General features: G+C 41.9%; 1 protein-coding gene across 2 annotated transcripts in view; it reads right to left on the reverse strand.

Annotated features, from left to right (window-relative positions):
- tshr (thyroid stimulating hormone receptor) overlaps nucleotides 1–15,516 on the reverse strand; it is a 56,864-nt gene that overhangs the window by 18,411 nt on the left and 22,937 nt on the right. The window contains exons 3-4 of one of the 2 annotated variants that reach the window (XM_026291548.1): nucleotides 13,960–14,034; nucleotides 9,940–10,014 (exon numbers count right to left, since the gene is read on the reverse strand). In XM_026291548.1, the coding sequence (XP_026147333.1) occupies nucleotides 9,940–10,014; nucleotides 13,960–14,034 (150 nt within the window). The remainder of the gene's footprint in view (nucleotides 1–9,939; nucleotides 10,015–13,959; nucleotides 14,035–15,516) is intronic. The other variant, XM_026291550.1, reaches the window with a different exon arrangement.

Genomic DNA, 15,516 nt, shown 5'->3' on the forward strand with positions numbered 1-15,516 from the left:
ATGAACGCAAGGCGGAGAGGAAACATAAACATTATAACCCATTCCTGTGTGATGAAAGTTGCACTAACACGCTTACTAATGGAGAAGATCTGTTCGCACCGTTCGACAGCCCCGCCCATTTTTCGCCAACAAATCCCTTTTGCAGAGGCAACAGTCAAAGCCATGGCTCCGTGGGGAGGCCAGACAGTCACATTTTCACATACCCTGCTCCAGACATGCCATTTAAGGGGCACTATGAAGTCACAAACCCTTTTGCCAATGCTCACATTGGAAGTTTTGTACACAGCACACCAGCTATATCCAAACCTGAAGCCAGTACACTTCCCATGCCCTGCTCTTTTATTAATCCTGACATGACTGTAAAACATGGACATTTCCCATTGTGCCAGCCCTGTCCCTCATCTCAAACACGTAAGAGCCGCTCTGCGTCCCGTCAGCCTCCTCTGTCGGACAGTGATGAAGACTATAACCCCAAAGAGAGAGTCCCCACTCTACGTCCTGGCCATTACGACGGCAGCACACTGTGGAGAGAGTTTCTGCACAGGTTTGAGAGCTGCGCAGAGGCAAATCATTGGTCAGTCAAAACAATGGCCATTCACTGTGTTCCACCTTAAAAGCCAGAATCGTGAAATAAACATTCACATGCGCCTATCTGAGCTGGAGGTATGTGCAGTCCTGGACAGCGGAGCGCGGAGGAGCATGCTGCCCCTTCACCAATACAACGCCATTCACCAAGACGTGAGACCACCGCTTCATCCACCGTAGAGACTTTGCTTGGGGTGGGACCAGGAGACGTGCTAGTGCTCGGTGAGGCTAAGATACGGTCAGTATCAACAACCGTCAAGTTGAAGTGGACTTCCTTGTAGCGTATATAGAGGGTGATGAGTTGCTGCTTGGCCATCCTTTCCTAACCCAAGCTGAGGCCCGCCTTGATTTCGGTAAGCTCCGCATAATTCTGTTTGGAGAAGAAGTGCCCTACTTTCATCCAGAAACTGTTCTAAAGTCACACGCTGTAAGAGTAGCCAGAACTGTTGTGGTTGAAGCGGGGCAAGAGTACCTAGTCAAGGGCAACGTGCACTTTTGCAGGGAAGCTCAGGGAGACATGATGCTTAGCCCCACAAAAGGCTTCGTTGAAAAGCACAAAGTACTCATTGCCAGAGCCCTAGTCAATGCACAGCCCACCAACATCGTTCCATTACGCCTCTTTAACCCTGGCAACAAGGCTGTGACTATTAAAGAAGGTGCCATTGCAGGCCTCCTCCAGCCAGCTGAAGCTCTGCCCTCGTCCAGTGTCTCCTCATTGGCAGACTTTCCAGCTAGCCCCCCTGCAGTTCCAGAGCACCTCCAGGAGCTCTACGCCCAGAGTTCCACTGACTTGAATGACAATGAAAAACTTGAACTATCTAAACTGTTGTGTGCCTATGAAAGTGTCTTTTCCAGGGGACCTGGTGATCTGGGCTGGACCAGTCTTGTGCAGCATGACATCATAACCCGGCCAGGACCTCCGGTAAAGCAGCCTCTTCGTCGTATGGCTAGGGAAAAGCAGCAAAGCGCAGAACGGCAGATCAGTGAGGGATGGGACTTATCGCCTCTGTATAGACTACAGGTCGCTCAACAACCACACCATCACTGACGCGTACCCGCTTCCCCGCATTCAAGACACGCTGGACACTCTCGCCACCGCCAAATGGTTCAGCACTTTGGATCTTCAGGTTACTGGCAAGTTGAGCTGACACCAAGAGCCCACCGCGCAGCCGCCTTTTGCACCCGCAATGGACTATTCGAATGGAACGTTATGCCGTTCGGCTTATGTAACGCCCCGGCGACGTTCCAACGCCTTATGGACCGCGTCCTTGCCGGCATGCAGTGGGAGACCTGCCTCGTCTACCTTGATGACATCATCGTGCTGGCCAAGGATGTGCCTTAGATGCTGCAGCGACTAAGCCAAGTGTTCCAGAGACTTAAACAGGCGAATCTTAAACTGAAACCAGCCAAATGCTGCCTGTTCCACCGCAAAGTTGTCTATCTAGGTCATATTGTGTCTGAGCATGGTGTGGCCACTGACCCAAATAAAGTCAGCAAGGTCCAAGCTTGGCCCACTCCCACATCAGTCCAAGAGGTCAGACATTTCATTGGCCTCGCCTCCTATTATCGCAGATTTGTGAAAGACTTTGCTTCCATTGCCGAGCCGTTACATAACCTGACGAAGAAGAATGCACACTTCCAGTGGCACGCTGAACACCAAGCCGCCTTCAACACACTCAAGCACCTCCTCATCACAGCCCCTGTCTTAGGCTATCCTCTGGTCCATGGTGAAATGATCCTGGACACCGATGCCAGTGACACAGGTATCGGTGCTGTTCTGTCGCAAATGCAGGGTGGCACAGAACGGGTGTTGGCGTACGGCAGCCGCAAACTAGCCAAAGCTGAACAGAACTATTGTACTACAAGACGGGAGCTGCTAGCCATTGTCAATTTCACATCCCATTTTCGGCAATACCTACTTGGGAGGCCTTTCAAGGTACGAACCGACCACAGCAGCTTGTGCTGGCTCACGCGAATGAAAGAGCCAGAAGGTCAGTTAGCCCGGTGGCTTGAGAAGCTAGCGGAGTACGAGTTCAAAATCATCCATCGCCCAGGTCGCTTACACACAAATGCTGACAGTCTCTCCCGCAGGCCCTGCCTCCAGTCCTGTCCTTGTAATCTGCAGGACCCTTCCTCGCAGCGGAGAACCACAAGTCACCAAGCAATTCAGTGTGATTTGGACTCTGACACCAGCTCCCTGTTGCTGAGTCCGGTGGGGGAAAGCGCTGTCAATGTTACCAACACAGACACTTTAAAACAAACAGAGACCATTTATGTGACAAACACAAATGAGACCAGACTGTTTCCTGGCTGGACTATGGAGGAGTTGCGCCAGGCTCAAACTGCTGATACAGACATTGCACCAATCAGAGCTTGGTTAGAGGTCAGTAGTGAGCAGCCCCCGTGGGTCACAGTCTCCCCATGCAGCCCAGCCACCAGTACGTACTGGAGTCAATAGAGGAGACTGTACTTCAGAGATGGAGTACTGGTCCGCCGCTTTTACTGTTTAGATGACACACAGTTCTATCCTCAAATTGTTCTTCCCCGCAAAATGCAACCTGATGTGCTGCGCCAAATGCATGAAGGGCCAGTAGGGGGACGTTTTGGTATTGAAAGGACTGTGGCCAGACTTCAAACCAGATTCTTCTGGTACCACATGAGAGAAGATGTGGCCCTCTGGTGCCGGACTTGTACAAACTGTGCATGCAGAGCAAGACCCCACAAGACTCCACAAGCACCCATGGGAACTGTCAGAGTTGGAGCTCCAAATGCGTGAGCGGTTGGAAATGGCTCACAACATCACCCGAGAAGCCCTTGGTGAGTCGGTCACATGTGCAAAAAGACAATACGACAAAAACGCTTGTCACACACAGTACAAAGTCGACGACGCTGTGTGGTATCTCATCAAAGGAACACGTCATGTCAAAAACAAAGTCAAAAAGTTCCTCCCCTCCTATGAAGGACCTTACTTTGTTATGGGACATTTAGACGATCTAGTCTATCGGATCCAAAAGGGCCCCAGAGCTAAGGTCATCCACCATGATCAACTCAAATGCTACCGCAGCCGTGAGCCCCTGGACAACACCTGGGTCCTGGAACAAATGTTACCGCAATCCCAGAACTGGACACCTTCTGAAATCCTGCCACCAGCAGTGGACGGGCACCCAGCAGACCGGGAGGATCTCGGCCTGTACAGCCTCTACTCTACTGCCTCGAGTGATGGCCCCAGCAACTCCTGGCCATCCACTCCACCTGCTACTAACACTCACATGATTGGGTCTCTTCCATCCACTCCTTCCCATGTGATACTTGACCATGGTGGGGGTGCGGTAGGAGGGCCACACCACCAGTCTCTGGGCAAACCTCGGCCCCAGCGTCAGCGCCGAGGACCCCTACGGTATGCGGACTGGGTCACTGAGTGAGTCACCTATGGCAGTTTATATTTGCACTAGAGACTTTATAGTTCACGTTTTTGGACTCTAGTCTAGATTGTTCTATACTTTTCTTCTTTTTTTTCTACGAAAAGCACTTTCTTTTTTTTCAAGAAAAAAAAATTGAAGAGTTTTTCAATGCTTTTACATGCTTGCACTTTATTGCATCCAATGTATGTTTTCATTATTACTGTATTAGTCAGACAGTTTTACCTCTGGTCACCGAAGAATAGGATTTAAAAGGTGATGTACTCTTATGTTGTATTAGAGACTATTTCATTTCTAATCATTTTTCACTCTTGTGTTCACTGTTGAATGAGCTTTAGAACTTTAGCACTGTTTAGACACTTGTTAAATTAGTATAACCTACCTATTTGAATTTACATACTATTTGGGACACAGCTATCTCTTCACATTTTAGGCCTACAGATATAGAGAGTGTGTGCTAAGTACATTTAGATGGAATGGAATTAGTGCTAATTGCCAGTCCATGGTGGGGGTAGTGTTGTGGGATGTGTCTTTAATGTGTTTAGTTTAGTACAGCTCAGTGTGTTTGTGTGAATGAGAGTGAGTGGGTTTGCGTGTCCGAGGCGCGCCCCTCCCTCCTTTCGGATCCATCGCGAAGCAGCGGATGTGTGTGTGTGTGGGTGATACGGTGACCGGTGCAGGTAGTTAGCTGTGTGCAGCGTATTTCAGTGCAGCCAGCAAAATAAAGCACCTAAACTCTTCGGCAAGACGGCCTCTTTGTTTTATATGCTACCATCGCACTAAGCAGCATGAAGTTTAGGGAGTTAACCCCGGGAGGAGAACTTCCGGCCCTGGAGAAGACGGATCTCCCCGTTAACAGAAGTCACACAGCTGATGTCACAAATACTTACTGAATCTGAATTCAACAGTTTTGAGTCTGCTGTTACTTCTGAACTACAACATGCCCGTAAAGATGAATTGAGAGAGGGAGTTCTGAGAGAGTTAAAGAATATTGTTGGACCAAAAGTGGATTGGTCAAAGGTCACTAGTTGTGTACAGAAGGAGGCTTAAACTGTGAGTGAATACATTGAAAAATTTTGTCAGTCAGCAGTAACTTACAGTGGAATAGTTGATGATCCTTAAAATGTGTTAGAGGACAAGGGACCATTAGTTTGCATCTGTTCAGATGGCCTTGTAGCTGAGTACAGAAAAGCCTTGCCATTCTTAGATCTAACTTGGTCTAACAAAACTCTCAAAAGTAATCTAGACAGTTTAGCTACTTGGGAAAGAAACTCTGATGTCAAAGCCAGAGTAAAGATTGCAGCAGCATCTTTTCAGGTCAAAACGGAGGACCTACAGAAACGTAAAAGTCCTAAGAAGGAGGGCAGTTGTCATTTTTGTGGTAAAACTGGACACTGGATGAAAGAGTGTAGAAAAAGCAAGAAGACATTAAGAGAAATGAACAGCTTTACTCAGCTCCTACTCAGTCTACTTACCACTCTGAATCTGCCCCTCCCCACGTCACCTAACTGTTGGAGCAGCTTGCTCAGGTGTTAACTGTAAGGGCTGTGAGTGCTTAACTTGCCCAGTAATGTGCAACAAAGATGAAACATCCTTAGTAAATATGTTTACTGTCACTTCCTTTCATTGAGGGAACATTAAGTACACTCACAGCTTTCAAGGCTATACTAGAGCACACTCCAGTCACTCCTATTCTTTTTAGGTTATGATGTCTTGTTATGACTGATGTTTCATTAGAGAATGGAGATGTCAACAAGTAAAGTTTGCACACCAGCTACAGGGACAGACTAGGACACACACAGACCAGTGAGGAGCCCAGGGATGAACCGAAGTGCAACAGGCCTCGGGGGCCAACCCTGTGGTGAAGACTTCCTCATAGGTTTCCCCTGTCCATAGTTTTATCCCCACCTCACTGGTCCATAGGTGTCAAATTACTTAAAAATAGGTTGAGAAAAACCCTATATGATCACCAGACTTTAAACCACTATACGATCAACAGAAGTCTAAAAATGTCTATGCATGAATACTGCTGGTCTGCTGTTTCTTTGTTTTCTTGTGTTGCAGGTATGCGTGCATGAGAAGTAATTTCCATATGTGACACCCTGGTGTAAAGCATCACCTCAGACATCCATGAACAAGCTTCATGAGGACCAAGAGTCATCTGACTGAATCTACATGCGAAATGGACTACAGAAAACAGACTTCACAGCTATCCGGACGCCATGGACTTCAAGACTTCCACTCTTATGCTACATGATATTTTCTGTGTCTTCATGTAGTTCGTACAACGTGTTACTATCCATGCCATATGTGTCAACAGTTATGGTTCTAAAAATACACCTAAGTAAATCTAGGACAAGACACAGAATAAGTTAAACGTGCCTGTAACCTTTTCAAGTTACACAACTGAAGATGGGGCTTATGTTAACAAACATAGGCCATAGAATGGACTTAAGAAAGTTTTAATTTGTTTTATGTGAGAGTTATTAGAACTCTCAACGGGAGGACTGTGGGATTACAAAGTTATAAAATGTTAAATCTAGGTTCCAATATAATAATAGACATTTTGGGGTAATAAACGGGAGGGTTAATAAACCTATGAGGAAGTCTTCACACTCACACTTCACACTAAATTCACACTAAAGCTGACATCCAAGAAGCTCAAATCAGGAAAATCAAGTGTCTGAAACATTAATCTTTTGTCTTTGTGTTCTTCCTTGAAGCTCAAGGCACAGCTGTGCCTTTTGTCTCTATGATAATGTGAAGGTATCAGTGATACTGTCAGGCACCTCTGTATTTAAATTACACTGTTATGCTGATAAGATCAAGGCTGGGAAGATGCCAGTGTCTGGTACTTTCCTGATTGCATTTGCATGCTTTGTTAAAACCTCTTAAACTCTGCAGACCCGGTACCGGGTCCGAAAATAGCATGCCAGATGTTTGTGTCTCATTTGCATATCCTTCCTTATATGGCATTTGCCCGAAAATGGGTTCATTTGAAAGCTTAGAGTGTTTTCTTTACAAAGAATACCATTAATTGGGGTTTTATGATACATAAAGTAGTCAAATTAAGCTAAGAAATATATTCCCCCCCCCCCATAAATTTCCATCTAACGATTGCGAATACGTTTTCGTAAGAATGTGTATTTAAAATATTTTTCACAAAACAGTCAAGTCATATATCACAAGAAAGCTCTCATTCTCAGGAATCTGATGATGTAGATCATTTTATTGTGTGACAATCACAGATCGAATGATCTTCAACAGAATCGCGATGTAAAATTTCTCACCTTATTATTTATACATTTTGCACCGCTTCAGTCAGCCGCAAACAGCCACGCATACCTATATACTCGATATAATCTTTTAGATTAGAATCTCTTCTTTCAAACAAGACCATTTTTACGTTTCTGCGTGCTTCCATTGCTGAGATATAAAGCGTTTTGTACAAGTGCGCAAAAGCGCTCCAAGGGCTGTATTATTGAAAAGATCTTCAAGTCATATAGACGGGTCTAAATGCCTTTCTTCTGCTATAGACGTCTGATCTCTTTTGTGAAGCGCTATTTGTCCTGATAGCTGCCATTCACAAGTCGTTCCCTCCAATCGAAGGTGTGATTCAGCACCGCGGGGGTGCTGGAACTGGACAGCGACTGCCCACTCCTTTTCCGCTCGTGTGACGCACTGGTGTCTGGGAAACTGAGTTTTTTGCTGCTTCTAAACAAAGGCCACGCGAGGCAAAACTACAAATGGCCGAATCTCCGGATTTATAATGCATAATATTCATAAAACAAGTTATGGGTGGCCAACTTCGCCGTGGAGAGGTCAGGACGCGCATCTGGTAAGCCTATACGCGTGCTACTCGCTTTCATACATTTGATTCTTTATTCTGAGGCTTGGAAGCTTCGCTAGCAATAAGCTAATATGTTTATTTTCATAACTGTGCAGTGTTCGACCGCATCTCAGTGAATGTACAGTAATCCGTACAGTACTGGGGGAATAAACATAAATTAGTTTGTTGACGCTCCGAAGTTCGCGCAAAAGCTTCGGGGAGCTTGTTTACGCTGTGTCAGAAACGAAACCAACATACACGCTGATAAAAAATCAAAATATGAAATATGAAAGAGACAGGCGAGGTCTCTCAATCTCTACACGATGCAGAATAGACATAAATGAAACGATATGAAGCTGGAGATTGTGGATTCTATTTTAGATTGTGATAGACCAGATATTTTTTATAATTTTATGCATGTTGCTATTGTGTAATTTGACTTATTCTCTTTCAAAGACTGTTCAGAAAACCCACACACAAAAAAGCACATTGTATTGAGATGGTTCATCATATGTGAAACAACATAAATAATACTATTTGTCACAAACAGCAGCTTTTTATGTAACTTCTGAGTGTTTTCTGTCAAATAATATACAGAGATCACATTATTCCATACTGCAAGTGTGCAAAAGATGACTTCATACTTATTTAGACAAAAATTTTATACAAAAATGGTATTATTCCTTCCTTCAGTTGGAATAGAATAACTTTTGCATAGATTAGGATAGAAAGAAATTTCTGTTTTCCTCTAATAGCTGACAGTTGGAAGAATCACAAGACATTGGTCTGAAGTTGCCAGCCCCTTCAATGCCTGAGTTATACCATTTCAAACTTCAGTTTACACAAATAAAATAAAAAAGCGCCTTGTTTTTTTCCCTATTTATTATAACACAGACAGCATATATTGTCATTTTTATCAATTTCAACAGTGTTTTATGTAATTTTAAAGGGTTTCCTTTGAAATTATACCAAACTTTCTGAGCTTACACTGTAGCATTAGTATAGGCAGGCATTCAAAATTAGGTAGGAAAATGAAAAACGGAAATCCCCAAGGTCTCCACCTCTACTGTATGGATCCCTCCCACTTGAATGTATATAATCTACAATGTCTTAAGGACAAGTGAGACCTTTTGATGACTGCAGCGCCACACAGAGCGTTCTCAATAAAGAATCCTGCTGAAGATTACCCAAGAGTCTCATGGTCTTCGTTTCTGAGTTCCCAACACGGCGTAAATGATTTAACATGCTTCAAGTATTCCCGCTGGTGTTTTTTTTTTTTTTTTTTTTTTATTCCCGCTGGTGTACCCTATTGTCATGTAGCAGATGCAACATACCGTTGTTTTTTTATCCACCACTCTCTTGCCATCACCATTATAGCTTACAGGGAATCCAAAGTGCACCCAAACACCAGACCTGTTGGTTATTGGAGGATCTTCTATTTCTGGTTTGTTGGCTATTTTGCAATGCGACTTCAGCTCGTACTGAGTGAGCGAGTGCCTGACTGAGTAGCCTAACATAAACATATAAGTTGGTGTTTTTTTCTTCTTTGGGGTGTCAGGGGCGTTGCCTGTTACGTCGTTTGGGTTATTGGGCTACCTTGTTGAACGCATATCATTATATTTCCTTTTTTTTTTTTTCAAATATAATTAATTAGTCCAACGAACCGTTCGGTACATAATGCGTACCGCGTACTGAAACGAAAGCCTCATACCGAACGGTTCAATATGAATACGCGTATCGTTACACCCCTAATATATATATATATATATATATATATATATATATATATATATATATATATATATATATATATATATATATAAAATATAATATAATATATATGTAATCTAACATTATTTATGATTTCTAATCGATTATTAGCAGAAGTTATTACTTTACTGACTGTGCATTTCTTCTTTATCAACAGCCCTGCATTGTTGGAATACAGCTGTTCATATCTAGTTACATGTAAATGTTCAGCTTTTGTATTTATTTGTTTATTTGTTGTTTTAGGCATAAACCTCAATATAAAAATTTATACAGGAAAACATGACAAAACTTTTTGCAATTTGCAGACCAAAAGTATGTAGACAGTGTTTTGCTCACAAATACTGTAATTTAGGGAGATTCCTAAAAGCCTCCGGATGGATGAATGTCAAATTTCTTGTGTTTCTTATTTCTCTGAAATGAGAGAGAGAGAGAGAGAGATAGATTACATGAATTGAAAATGTTATTTTTGAATTACTTGAATGAAAGAGATAGTACCCTAAAATTAACTGGAAATTATGCCTTAATTTAACAGAATTCATCTCACATTATTTTTGCAGATGATAGGAATAATAGTTCTTTGATGTAATTTTCTCTTGTTCAGTTTACTTAGCCAGACATGCTAAATGAAAGCACATTTTTCTACTACAATAAGAAAACTTCTAAAAAGGAACTACAGTGGCAGAACAACTCAGTAAAATTATGGGTGCATTTAATAAGGGATTCATTGCTGGTTTACTATCTGTCGGTCACTGCATGTTATGTCGTTTAAGCATAGGGGGTAACTTAAGAGCCCCAATCCACTCTGACTTTAAGAGAAAATGCCAATGAAATCTGCCTAGTGAATTTTTATATGTCTGAGCCACACTCCCCATGTATAAGGGTATAAATAGGTGACAGGTGCATCCACTCATTAGATTTTTGCTTCAGAGCCGAGTGGGTGAATGATTTATTCTCCACAAAGCCTTTTCGTTTTGACTGAGAGACACTGGTGTGATGGCACTAACAGCGGTGTCCTTTGTTGTCACCGCCGAATTGGACCTCGTGCCTTTCTTCCGGGAGGAGCATGTGGACAAAGTTGTGGACGGCCCCTTTTTCATCCAGAAGCTTCTTGTCTGCCTCCTCCATCCTCACTACCCTCGATGGTGGGGCAGCTAGGAGGTACGTTGACATACCCCAGGTGGAGAGAGCTGTAGCAGTGCACCTGTGCCTGCAAAACACCACGACTTGGAGGATTCATACTCATCTCCCATCCAAAGTCTGTAATCTGACAGCGTCTCTCACCGCTAAAGCTTATGCTGCAGGCCAAGATGCAATTCTGCCATGCATGTCATGGCTTTCCTTCAGATCAGCCAAGCCAAGCCAAGGCACTCAAACAAATGCATGAGAGTAGTTCTGACCTGGGGTTGATGCAGGAACTGCACACGGCGACTGACTTCACCCTCCGGAAAGCACAATCTTTGGCTCTACTTTCTTGACACTCCCATCTCACAGGGTGGCCTATTCTGCAATGCTGCCAAGGCCTTTCCCAACAGAATGAGGCCATCCAGCACATCCTCTAGCTGACATTGCTCTACTGTGGGCCTCAACCTGGCCTGCTCATCAGTGACAGTGTCCCCCTGCATCCTGGAGAGCATCTTATCCTCATGCTGAGACACCGTCGAGTCTGGCACGTCGAGCCTCTCAGAGGACTGTGGTGCCCCCCTGACTGCAAGTCTTGAATCGGGTCCTTCGCAAGCTTCCATTCAAGATGTTGATGTAAAAGCTCATTATCAGATGCATCCAGCCCCAGGATTGGTTTGCAGCGGTCGACCTAAACGATGCTCACATTAATGTCTCGATTCTTTCTCAACACAGGCCTTTCTTAAGGTTTGTGTTTGAGGATTGGGCATGGCAGTAAAGGGATATAGTTGACTTGATTGCAAATGATTGCACAGACACTATTTAAACTGAACTGAGATGACATCACTGAATTCAATGATGAACTGCCTTTAACTGTCATTTTACATTATTGAAACACTGTTTTCCTAATGCATGTTGTTCAGACGCCCTCCCCCCTCCACCACTTCTATAACAGCTGATGATTTCACCACATTCTTCACAGTCAAAACTAGAACAATCAGTAGTCAATTCCCAGCCTCACACACACAGGACCTCAAAATAACCACACCCACTGCTAAAACTCCCATCTTTCCTTCTGTCTCCTCACTGAGGCATAAGTATCAAAACATCTCTTCTCAAGCATTCAACAACATGCCCTCTAGACCCAATCCACTCACACCTTCTCCAAGCAATCTATCCTGCACTTTAACCAGCACTCACACACATCATCAACATATCTCACCTCACGGATCTTCCCCACTGCATTGAAGCAGGCTTGATTAACCTCACTGCTCAAAAAACCTACATTAAACACTTCTCTTATAGACAGCTACAAACTAGAGACCTGCAGCGCAGGACACCTCTTCAAAATTGAAAATTGAGAATAAAATTATGAGTGAGACTCACACAAAAATTATTTATCAAAACATAAGGTGTCTAAAACATATAAATTGTTATTTATCTGTTGCACAAAAGCAAAAAGAGCAGCTAATATTAACATTAAAATTATTCATATGCACAAGCTAGGCAAAGTTTCTATTTATAACATTGTTAAAAGGTTTGCGCAATGTAGCCAATCACAAACTCAGCTGTTGATTTCTGGAACGCAATGGCCAATCAGAGGAGAATCTACTCACCGCAGGGCTGAAACTGTGTGCTTATGAATCCTTTTAACCTTTTTTATACTGTCTATGAGTTTAATACAAGAAGTGTTGACACAGTGTAAGATTCTGGTCACTGGGGTTCCTCAGGGATCAGTTCTTGGACCCCTCCTCTTCTCCATATACACTACATCACTGGGTCCCACCATACAGGCACATGGCTTCTGCTACCATAGCTATGCTGATGACACACAGCTCTATCTCTCCATTCAACCAGATGATCCATCATTACTGTGAAGCTGTTAACAACAAACAGGAAAGGCGTGAAGCACCTTTCTTGAGGGTCGAAATGTTTCTATGGTAGGAGCAGTGGCATGGCTATCAACAGCAGCGATGTACTCACCTTTTATGGTCCGTGTGGGTGCAAATAAATAAAATGTGTGTGGAGGTGTTGGGAAGGTTATGACCTTTGCAATGCCACAGGGTTGTGACAGGGTTCATGTTGTGGCACTTTCCATGGACCCCCTATGTCGAATCACAACGTACCTTGTAGTGACCGACAGATAAGGAACATCCCGGTTATGTACATAGCCCTCATTTCCTGATGGAGGGAACAGAGATGTTATGTCCCCATGCCTCAATCTCGAACTATTGCTGGTTGCCAGGGAGACTTTCTCAGCTTCTCAGCGTAAAACCTAATGAGTGGATGCACCTGTTGCCTATTTATACCCGTATACACGGGAAGTGGCTCAGGCATGCAAAATCCATTAGCTAAATTTCATTGGCATCTTCTCTTAAAGTCAGAGCAGATTGGGGCTCTCAAGTAAACCCCCTATGTCAAGTCTTGACATAATGTCTCCATTCCCTTCATCAGGGAACAAGGGTTACGTATGTAACTTAGACGTTTTGTTCCAAACCTTAAATGTAAATAAATGTTTGTTTTTTCTCTTCTTTGTTATGTGTATACATTATTCCAGTTCCTGTGTTTTTGTTTAATTTTACCCAGTGCATTAAAATTTAAGTATATAATTTATTTAAGAAATCTGTTGTATTTACACTTTCTAGAGAATATAGAATAAATATGGATATATTTGCATTCATGTACATAAATATATTTCTGGCTTCAGGGTTAAAAAAAAGTGTATGTTAAATATAGAATGCTGTTTCATAAATGTAATCTCTTGAGAATTTGTATGTATTTTATGTAAAATGTGATTTTACCACATTCACGTTTACTTCATTTGCATGTAAATTATGTTTATTTAATCTGTAGTCATTATTTAATCTGTTTATTTGTTTAATAGTTTCATTTGTTAAAAGAACCAATCGGTTGTCTCTATTATATATATGATCAATTATATTGTTTTCATGTTATACAGTTGGTTCATTTACTTGAAATAACGTTTTATTTTCTGTTCTATTCTGTGTGACTTTTGGTGTCTGCTTGTTTCAAAGGATTACATAATTTTAAACAAGACTAAACTTTAAAATCTTAAAATGAATAAAATGTTCTTTTAATTTAATTTAATTTAATTTAATTGATTGATTGATTGATTATATATATATATATATATATATATATATATATATATATATATATATATATATATATATATATATATATATATATATATATATATAGGATACTTTAACTTACATATGAGTAAGCTTTCTCAGGTTGTGGAAGGAATGCTTCTCTAATCTGCTCAGAGAGACATCCACGGACAGATAGCTATGGAGAAAATGGAGAAAATCTGGTTAAAATCCAGAGTTTTATTAAAAAAAAAAAAAAAAGAAAATACAGGGTTATTTCAAGTTGCCACCACTAAGCAGAGAGAAAAAAAAAACTTATAATATTTGTGATGGCATTTCACCTCAGTACTACATCTGTAAATAAGCCATTAAACCTTCATCTGTAAATAGCGCATAGTGGTTACAGAAACCACGCCTTCTTTCTTTGCGTGAACATTTGGGTATCATTACGCAAATATTTCCACAGTGACGTAGACATGTGGGTGCTTTTCTGAATGAGCCATTTTATGGGGGCATGGCAGAGTCTTAACTTTGATAAAGAAAATTTCTTTGATTTGAGAACTTAGTCTTTGCAACTTTACAGAACTTATTCATGCACCAAGAGCTTGTAACACTGCAAAGAGAAAGGAAAAAAATTAATCGCATCAATTGACCCCTTCAATTATATGTCTGCACTATTTTTGGATTTTCTGCACTGAAAGCTCAAAACAAGAAGACAAATTCCTATCGCAAGGAGAGGGATATATGCAGAATACTCATCATTCAACGAGTCAATGTTTTGCTCATTATCTGGCTTGGCTCGGTGTTCATCTTCAGTTCTCTCTTCACAGCAGTTCAGTCAGTGTACTGTTTGAGTAAATGAATTACTCTGGGATATTGGTTTGTTTGAACTCAGAGGGAGTGTTAGCCACATTAAAAAAGTTAAAAGCTTAAGTCATTTGTGGATTAATGCGTATTGGAGATGTGAACCATTTAAAACAATTCAGTTCGATTTGGTCAACTGGTTCGAAAAGATCCGGTTACATCGAATGATTCGTTCGTGAACCAGATATCACAAACTGCTTTGTTTTGAACTCTGTCACAACAGACACGGAAGAGAAGACAATGCTGAATAAAGTCATAGTTTTTACTATTTTTGGACCAAAATGTATTTTCGATGCTTCAAAAAATACTAACTGACCTTCTGATGTCACATGGACTACTTTGATTATGTTTTTCTTACCTTTCTGGACATGGACAGTAGAACGTAAACACAGTTTCAATAGAGGGACTGAGAGCTCTTGGACTAAATCTGAAATATCTTAAACTGTGTTCCGAAGATAAACTGAGGTCTCATGGGTTTGGAACGAAATGAGGGTGAGTTATTAATGACATAATTTAGATTTTTGGGTGAACTAACCCTTTAATTTCCAGCGATATTATTGATTTGATTGGACAGATACTTCAGATTTAAACTGAACTGAGCTGGATGATGACATCACTGAATTCAATGATGAACTGCCTTTTTGCATTATTGACTCACTATTTTTCTATTTAATGCTGTTCAGCTGCTTTGACACAGTCTGTATTGTTAAAAGTGCTATATAAGTAAAGGTGACGACTTGACTTTGATGGAATCGAACTCAAGTTCGTTTCTGCTCTTGATGCAGATCTTTTTGGGAAGGTGTGTATACAGCAATCA

Source organism: Carassius auratus, chromosome 20, assembly GCF_003368295.1.
Source record: "Carassius auratus strain Wakin chromosome 20, ASM336829v1, whole genome shotgun sequence".
Taxonomy (NCBI): domain Eukaryota; kingdom Metazoa; phylum Chordata; class Actinopteri; order Cypriniformes; family Cyprinidae; genus Carassius; species Carassius auratus.